Raw genomic sequence first — 18,736 nt, forward strand, 5'->3', positions numbered from 1 at the left:
AGATGAAAAGAGCTGGAAGCTATTGAGCCCCTCATGCCAGCTCCACCATACAGTAATATCATACCTGGGATCTGATTCTAGCCTCAAAACTGTATTCCTGCCTACCCCTGATAACCCTTCAATCTTTGCTTAAAAAGAATCTATTAAAGATCTGTGCTTCTACCAATTTTTCAGCAAGAGACTTTCAAAAGCTTACAGCCTCTAAGAGAAAATATTTCATCTATTCTCTGTTTTAAATGGGTGGCCCCATCTGTAGCACAGTCCACAAAAACAGACTGGCCATATGACCCATCAGACATATTATAGGGAAGAGATTATACTGAGAATAAACAGAATTTATTGGGTAGGATACTCATAATAACAGTGTTGCTTCTTACTACATCCATTGAGGGTGCTTAGAAAAAGAATTCATTCCACTAGAAATATTCACTAAATTGAGGGGAGTGATCTGTTAATCTTCCCTAAACTAGGTGTCTCCCTTTTTGAGTAGTGCAGTGAGATTGTTTTTCTCTCTAGCTCTACTTCTTAATGAAAAAAGCAAAAATTAAGTCTGTTATTAAGCTTGATGTTTTTATATGGCTGTTTCTATTAATTAGGCAAAAGTAGGCACCACTCTGATCTAAACTCTGTTTCTTTTAATTACTCATTTAAATTATAAATTCATTGCTTTAATTTTTTTTGGAGTTCATGTTTACTGTTATGGTCCCCCGAGGGTAAGAAAAATTGAAATGTGGCCCCTCCACTCCATTTAGGAAGATTAGCCACCACGGAGATAGATATGCAATAGGGAGCAATGGACAATCAAAAGGGTTGCTTTCAGAATCCATTTCTCAGTTCCAATATTTTTCTAGTTTTCAGTGTACAGTAATAAGTTGATTTTCTAATCATATTTCATATTTTATTGATATTTAATTTGTACAGCAAACAGCTTTGACTCCACAAATATGTTACATTTCACTGATATACTTGCTGTTATCTTTTATAGTTGGTTGAAGGATTGTTGCAGTTTTGTTTCTACACCTTTGTGGAATCAAAGACTCTGAGTGTGGAGTTCCCTGAAATGTTGGTGGAAATCATTAGCAATCAGTTACCAAAAGTCATGGCAGGTATGGCCAAACAGCTCCGGTTTCACCACAAGTGACAGCCTTAAATGGAAAAAAATGCCTTAAAGTTATCCTCCATAGCTTTTCTTTTCGCAAAGTGATCTGGAATTTGGAAATGTTTGTCCTGCAAACGCTTGCCATTATGTCATATGCACTACATATGGTTTACAGAGAGGATCGGGCCTGGGCTGAAGCGAAAAGGAGATGAAGTTTTACAGCCTAAGGACTGTACATTGAAAAACATAGGTGGCAGAAAATCTGCATGTATTTTGTTTGTAAATTTTATTTTTGTGTTCTGTGATACAGATTTGATTTTATGCATGCATTCTAATGAGACGTTTACAGTGTATATCAGAAAAGGGAAAATTGTGCCTTTTTTAAAGCTTTTTAAGTCTAATGTAGCCAATTTGGACAGTTCATTGTTAATGCAGGAGAACTGCTAACTTGCTTAGTTTTTTTTTCCTGTATTGGTATGTATTTTTATATTAAGTGGAATTTGAGCCGATAAAGTTTTTCTTTATAGCCATCGTTGAATTCTGTTGTACAAATGAGCCTGCTCAGTGCTCTCATGTAAATATGCAGAAACTGGTCATTTTGAAAAAGACTGATCAACTACAGATGAATAAACCAGTATTTGAATTTCTCAAAGAAACATACTGGTATGTGATCTAAGAGGACAAATCTTGCACATCAGGAAAGTGTGGAAAAATGTACACAGCCCTCTGCAAGCCCATGGCCTGGGTTAGATTGATTCAGCAACATAATGGTGACCACATTTAAAGATGCTACAAAATTTCTGCCAATTATTTGCCCTTGGCATCCATGCCACATTTTATTATTTACTTTGGTTCTGATGCTTGTTGATTCATCATTGCTGTTAAATTTGTACCCATGCTCCATAATGGAGCTAGCACAGTTTCTGTAATAAGCACCTGGACCTTATTTAGGAAATTCCCCCCTCGGCTTCGACGGGGTTGATGCATTCCTTAATGTAAGCATATTGTAAATTTTTGACTGACAGAAGCTTATTGTAGCATAGGCATAATTCTGGTGATAAAAGTTTATATTTTTTAACTCATAATCTAATTACAATCTACCTTTGTATTCAATACATTTCTAGTTGATTTGTCAGTCATTATCTATGCTTCCCTCTGGTATGCAGTTTGTAATATATTGGACAGTAACATCATGGAATGGAGAGAGAATAGGAGTTTTATTCATGTTCACAGTTGTAGTGTTGAGGTGGTAATTCAAGATTTTCTGACTTATTGTAGTTAAATATGTATAAATTAAGATAGATCTGCTGAAAACAAGAAGGGCTGCCTTCATAAAAACAGGAAATGAAAAAGCAGAAACACGTTAAATTTATTTCCATTCCTTATTTTCCAACCCCTCACCTACAACCTGGGCCATGAAATTTACTCCAACCATCACGGATGGTGTCACACAGTTAGGTGTAACTTAAATCGAATAATTTAAACATCACTTTTTGCTTTCCTTCAAAATTTGGCACTCCACTCTAAACAAGAGATTTGGTCAAGAATTAGTAGAGTAGATAACCAAGCTAGGAAATCAGAATTATATCTGTCTTTACATCCTTTTAAGAAAGAGCAAAGTCTTGCACCATTTTTGTCACTGTTACATCCACCATATTTTGTTGCAATAACTGGTATACATATAAACCCACTAAACCTTGTGTTGATTTGCTTTGAGTCTCATTAGCTAATAACATATTTGTCAAGCAACAACAAGAAACCCTTGATTTCAAGGTACTTGTCTGATGTAGTCTAAAATAGTTTGGACAATTGATTGCAAAAGTGTTGGGAAGGCTGCATTTCAGCTGCTTAGTTTCATAAGAAATCTGTACAGGTCGCTCTTCTATAACATGCATTTTCTCAAAGCGAATTTGCTGTAACGCGATTGACAATTGGGAACAATATTTATGAAGTGTAATCTTCTAAATATGTGTTGGTTCTAATATGATTACATTGCCAACACTCTTAAGCGCTGTTTCTAAAGTGCTATAACTTGGGGTTGCATAAGAATACAACCATTGTGTTATAGAAGAACGAACTGTATTGATTTTTAGCCATATGAGTTAATTAGGTTAAAATATTGCTTCTGCTGTGTACATGTCCAAGATTTTAAATACACTGGTACTTTGAGGTAGTGTCTCAGTAATGGAGTAAAAATAAATCTTACTCTTGACACTTATTCAGTGTATTTATTTTGAAGACATTGATTTCAGTCATCTCCCCAATTGAACTAATTACCAGAAACCCATGAAAACAAAAATGCTTTGTTTTTAACTGCAATATTGAAATTATTACAATTATCAGATCTCAACATAGGAAATTAATGTATACTGACAGCCTGAATTTGTTTAGTTTCAGTTCACTCAGTTTGGGTACAGGTATTCTGCTAGTGTCAGCACGAAAGAAGGGACAACAGGAATGTTAATTATACCAATATGCTTTGATATTAGGATAAATGAAATGTAAGAATTATGTTTATAGAGGTGAATTCTACAGTTTTTTTTGTAATTTGATTCAAAATCAAGGCAGAACAATAGTTGCCAAGCTCCTTAATTTGGCCACTATTACGTAGTGCTACAAGTCAGCACAACATATGTCAGGTAAAAATTAACACGAACTGTGAAATGTTCATTTGACCTCACTAAATGCAACTGCAATTTTTGTTCCAGTATACTGTCCTCTTTAGGAAAATACATAGTGCTATTTAAAATCAATATAGCTCAGTAAATTTCAAGTTGCTCTCACTCACTTTTTTGAATAAGGTATAGTTTTCCATGGAGCATATACATTCTGGTTTATTTTGCAATATGCTTTTACAATGAGTGCTTGCAACTTGAATAAGGTAACTTTGGAATATTTCCTTAATTGTTAAAACAGATCTTGCAGCCTGACTGTTTTTATTTGAGTTTCATACTTCCTTTGAGTATACATGGTTATTTTCCATTTACTGTTATTTCCCAAAATAACTACAATTAATGTGGGATTATAAATAACTAAAACATTTTAAAGAGCTAAAAAAATCTTGAATCCGCCACACATATATGGGCCCCATATATGCACTTGGTTGAGTCACCTTGGAGTATTTGCCTCAGATTGGAAGACTTGTGTGTATGTATAAATATAGCATTTCTTCTGTATCGGATAATTCAATTCTTCACCAGAATTGTGGTCTCAAATTGTATTCACAATGTTTAACTTTCAGGTAATGCTACTTTTAATAGTTGCTTCTTGATCAGTCTTATCTAAAGAAAGATTTTTCATAGTCAGAAATCTGACTGGTACCTTACACCTGATCTAAAGACAACCTTTTAAAGAAAAATTTATAGTTTGATTATTTGTCACATTTTAAATTATTAATCAGAGCACTGGCGTGTGAAAATCAAGATCATTAGTGCTTACTCAGATTTTAAATTGCTTCTTTATTTACGTTCTGCAATTTCCACTGTGTGTAAAGGAGAGATTTGTATATATCCATATAAAATTTAATACCATCCATTAATTCAGGAATAATTTCATTATCCCTCTAAACATGGAGGAGAATTATCTGGAGTAATTACACAGCAGAAGTCTTCAGTTTAGAATAGTTTCAATCTTTTATCTGTTGAGTTGATGCTGCTTTGTTTGTCCTGGAAATTCTTTGCCCTTCCCAAACCTCAGAACAGTACATGGGATAACACAATTATGGCTTTTGAGATGCGTAGGGGTGTGTCATGGGAATCTACATCTGATCATTGGCATGATAATTTTTTCTGAAAAAGATTATTAAACATGCAGGTTGGACTAAACATTTTTTTGATCTTGAGGTGTTTTTTTCCCAAAATCTGTTCTGTTTTATAACTCCTGATCTCTGATCTCTGATCTCTGGTCAGTGGTATTAATAGTAAAGTCCTACAGAGACTTCCATTGTGCTTTAGAAGGAACAGGTTTAATGTTGTGGATGTTCCATGTTTCTGTATAACTAATTATCCTTCCTATTTCTTCAACTGTCATAAAACATCATTCATGAGAAGTTGAATGAGTCTAGGTAACTAAATCAGTATAGCTTGCAGTAGCGATGAATGTGTTTCTTATAAGTTTGTGAAGGTTAGGAGTTTTTGGAACTCTTTGCCACAGAGTCCTTGTATATATTTAAGGCTGAGGTAGATAGATTCTCGATCAGTCAGGGAATCCTGGGTTATGGGGAAAGGCCATGAAAATGGACAGGGGTAATGTCAGATTAGCCATGATCCTATTGAATGGCAGAGCAGGCTTGAATAGATTGGGTTGGGATATCTGGTCAGCATGGACGAATTGGACCAAAGGGTCTCTATGACGGGCCAAACAGCCTAATCCTGTTCCTAATATTTGTGGTCTTGTTGCAAGCAAGCCAATATTTCTTTTTCTTTAACGTCTGTATATTTTTGTTGGTAATTTGGTTAGATGTTAGCAGTAACAATATAAAAACAGTTTTTTTAAATGTCTGGTTCTAATTATTTTCCCGAAAGGAACAGAAAATGCTGCTAAGAAATAGCTGCAAGTTTTTCTTCTGTATGAGTCATATGACAAAGTACTGATGAAATTTGATCAGTAATTATTTTTATTCATAATCAGGCATGGGGCCTGGTTTTAAATTCAAATATGCATTGAAGCAAAGAGACTCACTGTTCTGTTTTAATATATTTAATACCTTTTTCAACTGCCATATGTTTATAGAATACAGGATTTTAAAAAAAGTTTATAAAATGGCCTGGTCCCATTATGGGGAGGAGATATATATTTTAATTTCTACCCTAAACCTAGAAAAAAACCCATGTCTACAGTTAGTAGACTTTGGCCCATCAGTCAGCAACAGAAAAAACAAATTCTAATTCAAGATTAGTTCTGAACATTGTTCCAGAGTAAATAGGCAATTACAGGCAAAGTTTATTGCAAAATATTATCTCATGCATGTGTACAGATGCCTGTCTTTGTATTTAAAGACACAGTATATACACGTGACTTGGAGGGCTCTTGTGGTGCAGTGGCAGTGTCCCAACCTCAGACAGGAAGCCTGAGTTCAAGTCCATATACATCACTCTGAACAGATCTATATAGATGGCCACAGACATCTGTTCTACAAATCTATAGCTTGTATCAGGTGGCCTGTTGCACGTGAGTTTTGGTTCCCTTTTTGAGAAAATCATTCATCTTTGCTGACTTGGCTTTTCTTTAACAAGAGGATATTAAAATAAGTGAGAATATGCATCACTTTTTTACATTGATATTATAAAACCGCTTCAATTCGTGTACAGAATTGAATCTATCCCTATCTCTCTCAGGAACTAAAGCCCACATTTCAGTCCATAGGATGTCTTGTACCACAGGTAACTTGTTTTGTGAAGTACCTTTATGAAATATTTTCGTCCAAATTAACCAGTGAGCTGATCTGAAGTGATATTTTAGATCTTTGCCTGATTTTATTTATAAGCTGTGGTAAATCACAACTCTTAAATAGAATTGAAAGAGGAGATGAATTAAAGATGGAAGAGAAAGGCATCAGACATGAATGAAGTTGATTGCATTGCACATTTTTACTAACTCTGAAATCACAAATCAGTCTTTTGATTGAATGGAAGTTATGGAGAAATTTGAAGGAAGGAACAATTTGATGTTGGATAAATAAAGCCTACTTTGTCATTTGCTTTACACCAGACAAATTAAAACCTGGTTACTTTTATTTCATTCTGTTTTGAGATCCATTGTTACAATGCACGATACCTACAAATTAAAGATATAAGGAAGTAAATACAACACAGGACATACCCTGACAAGTGTCCTACAAAATCTTTTCCAAAGACATTCATCAGGTTGCATTTTTCCTTTAACAGGGCATTGGTAAAACTCAAGGATTTATTCTGGCAAGGTGGTCAAAAACAACAAAAACCAACCATTATCTGAAATCATACACAATGTGTAGGCGCCACAGAACGTACTTGAAATGTAGAAAATATACATCATGGTAGAGTTAGAAAAAAATAACCAAATCAAAAAGAAAATGCTTATTTTATAAATTTAATGCAGCCTATTAATGTGAATTTATAAAAGGGTTGTGCTTTTAACAAAATCCAGATAATAATTAAATGGCTATATATTTTATACATGTATTTTTTAAAACATCCACCTAATTACATCCCGTTTGAAATAGATCAAATTCATTAGAATGTAATATTAAATTAAGTTCTTTAAAAGTGACCAATTTTGATAACCTAATTTGTAATTTTGGGAAGTTTTAATATTTTCCTAAATTTATTCAATAAATATAAAATGAGGATACAGACACTTTAATTGTTACTTTAAAGGTGTGCCTTCTTCAAAAGGGCAGAAAACTCTCATCTACTGTATGTAGAGATATACATTCTTAAATATTTTTCAGAATTGCATCTAATTTTGAATGTATGATATGTACATGCACTGAGATAATGTGTAAAGATCAGACAATCAAATATGCCCCTATTACCTCAAAATTTGCTCATGTACGTTGTACACAGAATGGTCTATTACTGGCATGTTTGTTTTAAACATGGAAAAGAATGCTGAAATGGTAATATCGGAATTGCTTTTTTTAAAATAACAATATTTGGATAAATATTTTGGAAGACTTGCTTCACCCCATAATCTCAACTTTACAGGAGTGTATTGTAAAATGGCCCACCAATAAGCGAAAATCAATGTGTACTTTTTCTCAAGACCTTTTTAGTTTCCTAAAATACATATCTAAAACCTGAAGCTTATGTATTTTTTTTCCATAGTCCTGCTTCCCTCCTTTTATTCTGCTTAGAGCTGGTTGATCTTTGTGGTACTTCTGAAAATTTGTCTCATTACTCATGTTGTTTCGGATGTAATTTGCATTATTGTGCAAGTGTTTAAGTCCAATAATTGTGAACAGCTTTCCAAACTGCAGATAACGGACAGAAATTGGATAATAAATTTGCTTTTCCACCAACTGTCTCTAGTTTTTACTTCAATAAAACAACTTCTTTCCATTTCTGCTAATAATGGCAAAAAACTTTGAGTTCAGAATGTGCCCTCGAACATTATGCAATGCACTTACATCTGTGAAATGTAAAAGCACATGGAGATTTTGTAGTGCAGGATGACCAGTATGATGTTTCCAATTCCTGTCCCCTCTCATTTTCTCATACTCCTTCTCTGTCTGCTTCCTTCAAAATAACTTTGAACTTATTTGAAGTACAACAAAAACGGCCTGAGCATTACAAAAGCATTGATGGTGCATTGTTTCCAAGCTTAGAGATAGCAAGAAAGAAATATTTACAAGGAAATCAAAATCAAGTTGGAAGTGAGAGACTGGTAATGGCTCATGACACTTTTTCTGTATTCACTGCTTCCCTCTGCAACATTGGCTCAAGGTTATGGAGCAGAGCAAAGTGTGTCAGGAAGAGATGGATTGACCATAGTGATTATAAGGGGAAAAGTAGAAAAAAGCACCAAAACCACTATACGTGAATGTATGAAGCATTTGCAACAAACCACATGAGTTAACAGAACTTAACAGGTTTGCTTGGCACACCCTCCTCATTCCTGAAGATGGACTTATGCCCGAAATGTTGATTCTTGAATTGATTGAAATGTTGTTCCTTTGCTGCTGGCTGACCTGCTGCGCTTTTCCAGCAACACGTTTTTAAGGTTTGATCTGATGGCCTTTATAGAAGATAGGAGATAGACTAAACCTGACAATAGAAGAAACAGTAAGCTCAGTTGAGAGACAGGATCTTGGAAAATATTGTACCAGATTGGGCAGGCCTAAAAAAGAACAGGGGAACATATATTGGTATGTGTTCTTTAGAGGCTCCTGAAGAGTAGGTGCAATGTAGAACAAAATATAAACTAGGTAATTAGAGCTGTGTGTAACAAGGGTGATAAAATAATTTTGAAGAGCTTACATTATAGCATGAGCAAACCAAATTTATAGTAGTAGAGTGGACACAAGTTTTAAATGTATACAGGAAAGGCTAGTCAATAAGTATGCCACAGTGTCAAGAAGAGAACAGGTTATCTCATCTAGTATTGTGGGAAAGGATTGATTATAGGAAAGGAGTGTCGAGGAAGAAGTGACTGTAAAATGCAATAAATTATTGCTGAATTTAAATATAAATCTTGGGTATGGGGGGGGAAATGAGTGACATTCAGTTAGAGTGGAATTGGCAAAGTATGGCTTATGACTAGAAAAACATTGGCTAGTATTTAAATTCATAAATTGCAACAATTGTGCATTCTTTAAGGTACAACAGCCTGCAAAATTTAATTCTCATGGTATCCTAAAATCCAACAGCAAAATCAATGGCACAAATACTGTAGTCATTTCTGGGGGTTTGGATGGGAAGGTTCAATAAGCAGCCCACTGGCTATGTTTGGGGTTCTTGGTCCATGAGGGCAATTTCCTACCACACATTATGAATGCTGTTAGTCTATCAAAGGCAGAACCAGAATGAGATAAACTCCAACTGAACAGAATTAGCCTATATTCTCAAGCTGGGTTCACCAATGGGTTGGGACAAGCTAAAACCAAGTTGTTAACGTTTGTTTTGGGGGTAGTTAAAGGAATGAGCATTTAAAGCTTTATCATTTAACTAATCATTGCATCTCTTTTAATAAATTTTGTTTTGTTTTCATTAGCCAATAATTATTATTTAAGAGGTTTCAAAAGATTATTTAAGAATCTTGGTTGATGTTTTAAGATTTAAAACCAGGTATTTAGTTGGGCATTTCAGTAACTGGGAAGATACCTCATTCTGCAACCCATGGGGTAGTGGAATTAGAGTGACGGTGCAGCCTTAGTCATTCCACGAGTTGTCTTCATTAATAAAATTGGAAACCTTTTAAGTCAGTGCAGGGTGTTGAAACAGTCTCAACAAAGTTTTTTGCCAATTGATGGATTAGTCTATTGACATAATTTTTATAATCAATTCCATTTCACAGAAAAAAAGCATGCTTAATTTCCAAGGTGATGTAAAGCTAACAAACTGGCATGTATAATGATCAAATGACAATCCATCAGAAATAACAAAGATCATTTTAGTAACATCAAATTAGTAAGCCCTAGAAATTCATCAATGATATTTTTCCTCATTTTGAATGAGGAACTCTCCACTCCCTAGCTATTGTGCCTCAGGACTCACTGTAATATAACTACTGAGGAATCTGGTACTCTGAAAAGTATTGGAATTTTGGGCTGCTGCTGGCATCTAAGCTCTGCATCTTATCATCGTTAGGCCTCCAACATCAGAATACGCTCCCAAAACCTATTTATCTTCATTTCGCCTAAAGTCTATGCACATTAGAGTTTTAGTTGCCTTTCTTGTATCTCCTTTTTTTTGTTTGTTATCTGTTGGTCTGATTATGTCTCCATGGAATTCTTTGGAGATAGTGAGGACTGCAGATGCTGCAAAGTCAGAGACGTACAGCACAGAAACGGATTCTTCGGTCCAACTCGTGCAGGCTGACCAGACGTGCTAAACTAATCTAGTCCCATTTTCCAGCACTTGGCCAATATCCCTCTAAACCCTTCCTATTCATGTACCTATCCAGCTGCCTTTCAAATGTTGTAATTGTACCAGCCTCCATCACATCCTCTGGCAGTCAACATTAAAAAGGGAAAATAATGGCCATAAATTTTTAAATTTTGTTTTCAGAATAGTGCAGTATTGGTATTTATATCAGAATTTCCCATATAAATACCCCTTGGCAGTAACTTGAAAAAACTTTTGAAGATAGCAGCTCCCATCAGTGACATCTGCAGATAACTTACTAACAATGCCACCATTCTTCCCTAGCCTCTGGGCATGTTCTGAGGACATGAGCTCAAATCTGATCATGGCAGCAGATGAAATTAAAATGTAATTAGTAACAATTGTACTTGAAAGTGATATTCTGTAATTGTGACCACCAATTGTTGTAAAAACCCATCTAATTCACTAATACTCTTTTGAGAAGGTAATCCACCATCTGTATCTAGGCTGGCTTTTAAATATAACTTCAGACTCATGTGGTTGACTATTATTTGCTCTCTGGCCTAATAAACTATTCAGTGGCAATAAATGATGGACAACAAATGCCATCCTTGCTAATGATATGCACATCCCATGAAAGAATGTAAAAAAAATGTTCTAAATTTCAAGGAAACTGCAAGGTTCTGCTCTGTGGTCAAGAAAGGAATACCTACTTATTTGACGGTATGTATTTGATATTTGGATGTCAGCACCATCTGTTCCATAACTGCACATGTGGATACATACTGCACAAGTGTTTGCAAATAGTTTTCTCTTGCTAATCTAGTCTTATTTTCAAAACTATAACCTCAGTGCAAAATAAGTTGAATTAAGCAATAAAGTGGGAATTTAGTACTTTAAATAATTAATTAGCAATTAGAATTAGCAACATTGAATTAATGTGCACACTACAAACTTAATTAGATAAATATAATCTTATTTCATTACACAAATCATACACTGATCTTTCATATACCAAATAACTTTATTTTCATCTGAAGGTAAGTACAGACAATGCGGCTTTGATAACAATATGTTTTTGAAAGAGATGAGCTATCTAGCAATAATTTTGTTACAGTGAACCACATGGAAGGCACATTAACCACTGCTGTAAAATCACACAAAACTCTGGATATCACAACCAACTGGATTCAGCAAGCTTGCCATTAATTATTTAAGTTAGTAATGAGGAGTTTAGTAATTTTAAAAAGCAAAAATATCCCTCAAAACACAATATCCATTTAAAATAAAACAAACCTCTATCTTCATTTGATACACATTTTGTTCAGTTTGAATCAAGTAGAAGAATGACAGATCATGAAAGCTTTCCCTTTCTTCTCCCAGATTTTTCTTTCCCTCAATCTTTTCATCCTGTTCCTTCCTAGCAGTTCAAAGCCCAATGATCCCTTAAAAAGCTAAATTTGCAGGATGACTAAATTAACATAAAGCTTGTTCTAAACAGACACTGCTATAACTCTTTACTTATGGTCAATGTCAAACCAATGTAGTAGGTTCAGCCTTTTAATGGATGTACATTCTGATCATGGAACCTTTTCTTATTTGCACCTGGAAAAATAAAATGTTTGTTTTTGTTGTTGCTGTGTTTGAAATTCCAGGTTTCAAAGACCGTTTGAAATTATTACATTTATTTGAAACCAGACTAGATCTGTTTTTTTAGGAATTGGCACAAGCATAACTTCTCCAACTTTAGAAGCAAGAGAAGGAAGATTGCTAAGATCATATATTTTTGCTTAAAATTCATTTTTCAACAGAGTTAAAAATAAATTCTGATATGGAGATAGTTTGAAACATCTCACTTTTTGGTCGGGATTGTCATTTTTTAAAACATTATACAAACATTTTTATTTAAACCAGTAACATTCTTAAAATCCAATTCTTTTACATCAGAGGGCAATAATTTTTTCTGTAAAAAAAACCCCTGCAAATATCACCAATATATAATTTGAAAATAATAAAATGAAATGTTTCCCATAGTGATTAAGATTTTAAAATAATTATATAGACAGTGGTGTAAGCTTTATCTCAGTATAAAATTTGACCATCTGATGTCACCATTCTAAGCCCTTTGTACCTCTGGTATGCATCATCACAATTCTATAAGCATGTGATTCCTACAGTTCATTTGGGAGAAATCCTTGTTAGTAGATAAGTAGTATAACCAGCTGAATTTCTGGTCAATGATGGAAACATCGTTAAATAAAATGGCAAACTAACAGATACTTTGCAAAGGAAAAACTGTAACACACTGCCTACATCATGTTGATTACATTCGCCACCAGCTTCATAGAATGAATATCTACATTATATACATGATATGGCATAGTTCAGATAAAATAAACCCTAATTTAGGAAACCAGGGACTGTTTGAATTAAAACAAATCCTTCAGAAATAATTACAGGCTCTGGTTCGATAAATTAACAGTGAATCAAATCAACACTACGGGACAGTAGAAGCTAGCGTTGAAGTTAATCATCCATCTCCAGTTCACAAATGGTTCCTTATTGCATTTCTGCAATAGAAATAAAACCTTAAAAGCTAAAATCTTGTTGAAGTCTTCGCACATTGCCATGGATACCATGTAGTGCTCCGAAACAATGTCTTGCACCTTTGGCTATAGAAACTCAACATAATTTTCCGGAATTAGTCCAGTTTTCCCATCCAATGTTCCTTCAAGCCAACCAGGTTCTTTGGATGAATGAACTGCAAAACACACAACTGTTAATCCTGAGAGTGTAAGTACTCTTTTAGACCATCTCCAGAACAAGAGGTCTTCACCAAGGGGAAGCAAAGAATGGTTCATTTAACAAGTTTTGCATTGATATTGTGTATTGCATAGTGTCAAGTCTCCTCACTTGCATTTGCTTTATTGAAAACCTTGGACAGTACCTTCCATTGTGTGCAGCCTCTAAGGAGAATAACTGCTTAGAGAGATAAAAAGACACATTGCTAAAAAGAGACATGAGGTTGAAGCGTTTCATCTGGCACTCATGAGGACAAACTTTGAAAGGGAAGATAATTTATAAAGCATGAAAAGACCAGGCTGATTGGCTGTGCCATGGTTTGCATGGAGATGCAGCAGGATCTATAAACTGCCAATCTTAGTTAGCTGATTAATTTTGAATCAAACACTGGTCAAGGAATGCCATAAGGAATTGACAATCAGGATTGACAGTCTCAATGTTCCTTGCTTCAATGAAAAAGGTGCAATTGTATGTACAATTTCCTTTTAACCACACAGAATGGGATGAATATATATGTAGCTTCTAGCATATGCAAATAAAATGCAATGCAAGCTCAGCCGATAATGTTAAATTGATTTCAAGATTTAATTCTTCAGACAGTCTTTTATAGCTAAACCATAACTGCTTTAGGCAAGTTGTGAACATACAGAAGTTTGATTGAACAACCTCTAAATCAATATAATTTTCTGCACACTTACCATTTTCAAACATGGTTCCAGCACTAAAGGATAATTCTGAGTCATACTCTGCTTTACATGCATACAAGGCTCGAGCTTTGCGACATTGGATACTGTGAAAGAGATAGTATTAAGAGGATTTACTTTAAAATGTCATAAGAACAATGGTTAGGTAACTCAACAGTTCAGAACAGCCCAATATACTGTTCACTGATGCTCAGTTTGGGTTCTGTAAGGGGTTTCCAGCTTCTAACCTCATGACAAGACTTTGTTCAAATATGGACAAAGAGGAAAGATGAAATTAAATGCCTTTCAGATTAAGATAGATTTTAATGATTGCAGTATCATTAGCATTACTATTCTCTGTTCTATGTCCCATGATCAAGATCCTGGAGGTTATCACTGACCAGAAACTTAAAGCAGACATATGATATTGAATGTACAAAAGCAAAGGTCATAGTTAGAAATTCTGAGATGAGTAACTAATTTCCAAACTTCTCTAAAGCCTTTCCACAATCAAAAATGCACAATTCAGGAGCTAATGGAATACTCCCCAATTGCTTGAGATTAGCGTGACTGCAATAACATTGTTTAGAAATTCATCTAGGATAAAGCAATCTGCTTGAACTCTGTCAAATTTACTTACTTCAATATACACTCACCTTGCACCACCAATGCACAGGGCAGCATTTTATACTCGGCTCAGTATTAATTGAAGCAACGCACCAAGGCTCATTCAATAGTATCTTCCAAACCATTTACCTCTACTACTAAGTCAACGAGGGCAATAGATACATGGGAACTATACCAATTGCCATATTCCCTCTGAGTCACATTCCATCTTGGTATGGAACTAGATTATTATCCCTTCACCAACATGGGATCAAACTCCTGAAACGCTTCCAAACAATACTGTGGAAGTATTGCTGAAAGAGAGACATGTTGTTGAATTCATCTTGCACTCATAAGAACAAATGCAAGAAAACCAAATGATCCTAGAGGAAATGGTGCTGACTGGTAGTCAATTTATCTCTGATCTAATGAGAAAGCAACACAGACCTTTGGACTCATTACAGTAACACATTATTAAAAAGCAAGAGAACACAGCTTGAACATATTCCTTTTGATTTCAGGGAATAAATCCCTCTGTACGAATGTGTATTGCTTCTAGAAATTGTAAATCTACCATGTTACAAGTTCAACTTATCATCACTGATTGACTGCTGGTACAGATATTAACACACTCATGAGGTTTAGCAGCTTCTACCCAATTGCAGAATGACATCCAACAAAACATAATTTGTTTGGGGTTTTAATTGTGGGATGGTCGAGTATGATCTGTACTCTGCCTATTATGAACAACCAGAGGAATATGCTGTTTGATTAGATAGGACAGGGCATAAGCAGGGAAAAGAGAGAGTCTGGAACATTAATGGTAATGTAACTGACTGCAACTATGTTTGAATGTTGCCTTTCTAATCTGTGGGCCAAAGTCATGCAGTTTTTTTGGCACAAGTGCCCAGATTAGCAAGGAGAAAAATTAGCAGGAAAATCCTTGAATTTGCAACTGAAACATGAACGAATGATCAAGAACACTCAAAGCAGCTAAGACAGCCAACAAAATGGCTAGATATAGTAATCAAAATTTAACATAAACAAACAATGTTAGTAAACACTCAATTTAATCACTGAATTTTGTTATGAGGACAAGGGACAAGATACATTGCTATGAATAATCATGCTTCAACAAAACAAAATTCAAATCTTCCCTTGTAAGAAATATTATTTTAACACACCGCATATAAACACAATTATGAGAAAAAACAAACTGTTCAGCATATAAGATAGTAAAAAATGGTGAGAAATATATACTGCAATTATGAATGTCCTTTACAGTTCATCTTTAAAGAGTTGTTTTACTTGGTTTTAGTACCCACTCCTTTGAGTCAAAAGGATTGAATTGAAGACTACTGCTGGACAAAGACAAGCCAGCCTCAGTTTCAACTTCATGTAATACTGACGACTGGTACACTTTGCAAATGTCTTTTGGAATTGATCTGAGCTTTTGTCTGTACATTCAGGCAGACATGAGAAATCCCAGAAGAACAGGAATTTATTCTGTTGTCTTTTTTAAAAAGATATTTTAGATTTGCTAGTGTTCTGAAGAAAAGTTAATAGGCAGGTGTAAGACACTCAACAGTGTACATATCTTACAATCCCAATATAATTCATTAAAAATATCAGTGAGTATGAATCTGTTTTGTACTGTTCTACATCATGATACTCTATAATTATTTGTTACTTAACAGCTATTAAAATAGCTTTAATATAATTTATGATAAAAGTATTTTTTTCTTATTGGAATTAAAGCATTGCAAACAAAATAGTTATATACTTTCAAAATATTTTTTCACACAATTTTGTAAACCCCTTTTAAGTTTGGATAAGTCTTAATCTTATTGGTTTATTATGTAAAATCTGCATTTTCTCATAGGCTTTTTAAAATCTTAACTGGCTGTTATGCCTCTATCAAGTTGTGTTACATTGAAGAGATACAGCAATCACCACCATAAAAGGTGTTGTATGTGTTTGATTGCAAATTTACCAAAGTTTCTGCTTAAAACCTCAATCTTGTGGCTGAATTTCAGTTAGCTAAAGATCTCTAAACCATAATTTAGCCATTTCGCTACCTGGTACTAAATGGATAATATAAGATTAACTTATCATTAAAGAATGTACAAATGTCAATTTGAGTCAGTGATCTCATTTACACACTGACTAATAAATATCTAAAACCTTTTGGGAGAAATGGTTGAGTTTCTCCCCAAATGCAGAAGTAGTTAACAATTGAAAAGAAAAGTTGGTACCACACCTGAGAGGGGAGGAGTCGCTGGAGGTTGAGGAAACAGGTACTGGACTTGAAGGTGCTGAAACCATGGGCCACGAGGGTGATAATGGTGAGCTGGGACTGGGAGGGAGAGGACTAGAAATTCAATAAGCAGTGTTAAAAACTGAAAAAAAAAATGAAAATGACAACAAACAGAGGACATGATTTTCAGATTCATTAGGTTGGCATGACACATTAAGGATTTATTTGTGAACTTGCTGACATTTTGGCAACAGTTTTTAACATGATTGTAAGTACAGTGAACTCCAAATAAACAGGAACATGATCACAGCACAGAAATAAAGTACTCAAACACATTTTGGTAAAATCTCTGATTTAGAAGAATATTAAAACAAACTCCTGCTATTTCTTTCAATCTACAATATTTTTAACATTTTGTTTGCATAAAGTAGAGGAAGGGAAAAGTAGATTTGTGATTTTTCATAGCCTTGTATGGCTATGAAAAATCACAAATCTATTTTTCCCATAACTTTTTGGCACCCAGCTGTCATCGGTATCCTTGACGACCATAAAATGTTGATGCTGAACATCTTTTGTTAATAACTGACTGAAATACAGATTCTCCACATTAAGGTAATCCAAATTTAGATTTCTTCCATTAGATAAAAAAAAATACCAGCTACATTGGGGGATGGAGAGAGCACGACAATGCAGTGGAGGTAACGAAGGATCAGAAAACAGACATATTCCAACAGCAGCAGTCGTTTTTGTAACTCAGGACAACTGCTAACCTTTCTGAATTCACAGTGAATTTCTCATTTGTATCCTGCTAACTATTCAGTAAAATTCTACCAAAATGATTTCATTGGTATACGAAACAAACCAGAACCGCCAAAACATTGTACGATTACCACACAAAATGGGAGTTGATAAAAGAATATAAGTGAAATTGCAGAAAATACAAGATGCATTAAAATAGGAGACGGGAGCATAGGAACACAGGAATACAGAACAGGATGTTGGCCATTCAACAGCTTTCGATGTGGATGGGTTTCCTGATATCATTCCTGAAAGGTCTGGTTCTAACCTTGATCCATTCCTCCTCCATTCCCACTATCTCCCCACAGCCCTATTCCATGCAATCGCAGAAGGTGTAATACCTGCCTGTTCATTTCCTTCCTCCTCATTGTCCTAGGCCCCAGACACACCTTCTAGGTGAAACAGCAATTCACCTACACTTCACTCAACTGTAGTTGCTGCTCACAATGTTGTCTCCTCTACACTGGGGAGATGGAGCACAGACTGGATGACTGCTTTGCAGAACACCTACGTTCTGTCTGCAATAATGACTGAGCTTTTAGTTGCCTGCAATTTTAACACCCCACAATATTCTCGAGCCAACAGCTCTGTTTTGGGCTGATTGTAGTGCTCCAGTGAAGCTCAGCGCAATCTGGAAAAACAACACCTCGTGTTCTGCTTGGGGACTCTGCAGCCTTCAGATCTCAACATCGAGTTCAATAATTTTAGGGCCTGAGCATCTTCTCCAATGTCTTTACCCCAATCCCTACACACTAGGCCTTGTCATCACATGGGCTGCTACTACAAACAACCACTGTCAGCTAGGTCTCCATTAGCACCTATTTATTCTCCTGGGCTGACCTTTACCCATGCTTTCGTCATCCCAACCATTTCTCTCTCTCTCTCTCTTTCTCTGGGCTCCATCTCCCCGTATTGCTTACTCCTTCCCTACCCCACTCCTCCTTTATAACATTTATACACACTATCT

At 35.1% G+C, this 18,736-nt stretch overlaps 2 protein-coding genes across 7 annotated transcripts in view; one reads left to right on the top strand and one right to left on the bottom strand.

Annotated features, from left to right (window-relative positions):
* The window catches only part of LOC140492051 (glucocorticoid receptor-like), a 118,787-nt gene extending 110,696 nt beyond the window's left edge, over positions 1-8,091 (top strand). For both annotated transcript variants that reach the window (XM_072590710.1, XM_072590709.1), the window contains exon 9: positions 986-8,091. In XM_072590710.1, coding sequence (XP_072446811.1) covers positions 986-1,141 — 156 coding nt within the window. In that variant the 3' untranslated portion in view covers positions 1,142-8,091. The remainder of the gene's footprint in view (positions 1-985) is intronic.
* Positions 8,092-11,628: 3,537 nt separating this feature from the next.
* The window catches only part of LOC140492052 (rho GTPase-activating protein 26-like), a 284,972-nt gene continuing 277,864 nt past the window's right edge, over positions 11,629-18,736 (bottom strand). For 3 of the 5 annotated variants that reach the window (XM_072590711.1, XM_072590714.1, XM_072590713.1), the window contains 3 exons: positions 16,975-17,085; positions 14,124-14,215; positions 11,629-13,399 (listed from right to left, as the gene is read on the bottom strand). In XM_072590711.1, the coding sequence (XP_072446812.1) occupies positions 13,296-13,399; positions 14,124-14,215; positions 16,975-17,085 (307 nt within the window). In that variant the 3' untranslated portion in view covers positions 11,629-13,295. The remainder of the gene's footprint in view (positions 13,400-14,123; positions 14,216-16,974; positions 17,086-18,736) is intronic. The other 2 variants (XM_072590712.1, XM_072590715.1) reach the window with 1 other exon arrangement.

The sequence above is a fragment of the Chiloscyllium punctatum genome, chromosome 20 (genome assembly GCF_047496795.1).
Source record: "Chiloscyllium punctatum isolate Juve2018m chromosome 20, sChiPun1.3, whole genome shotgun sequence".
Taxonomy (NCBI): domain Eukaryota; kingdom Metazoa; phylum Chordata; class Chondrichthyes; order Orectolobiformes; family Hemiscylliidae; genus Chiloscyllium; species Chiloscyllium punctatum.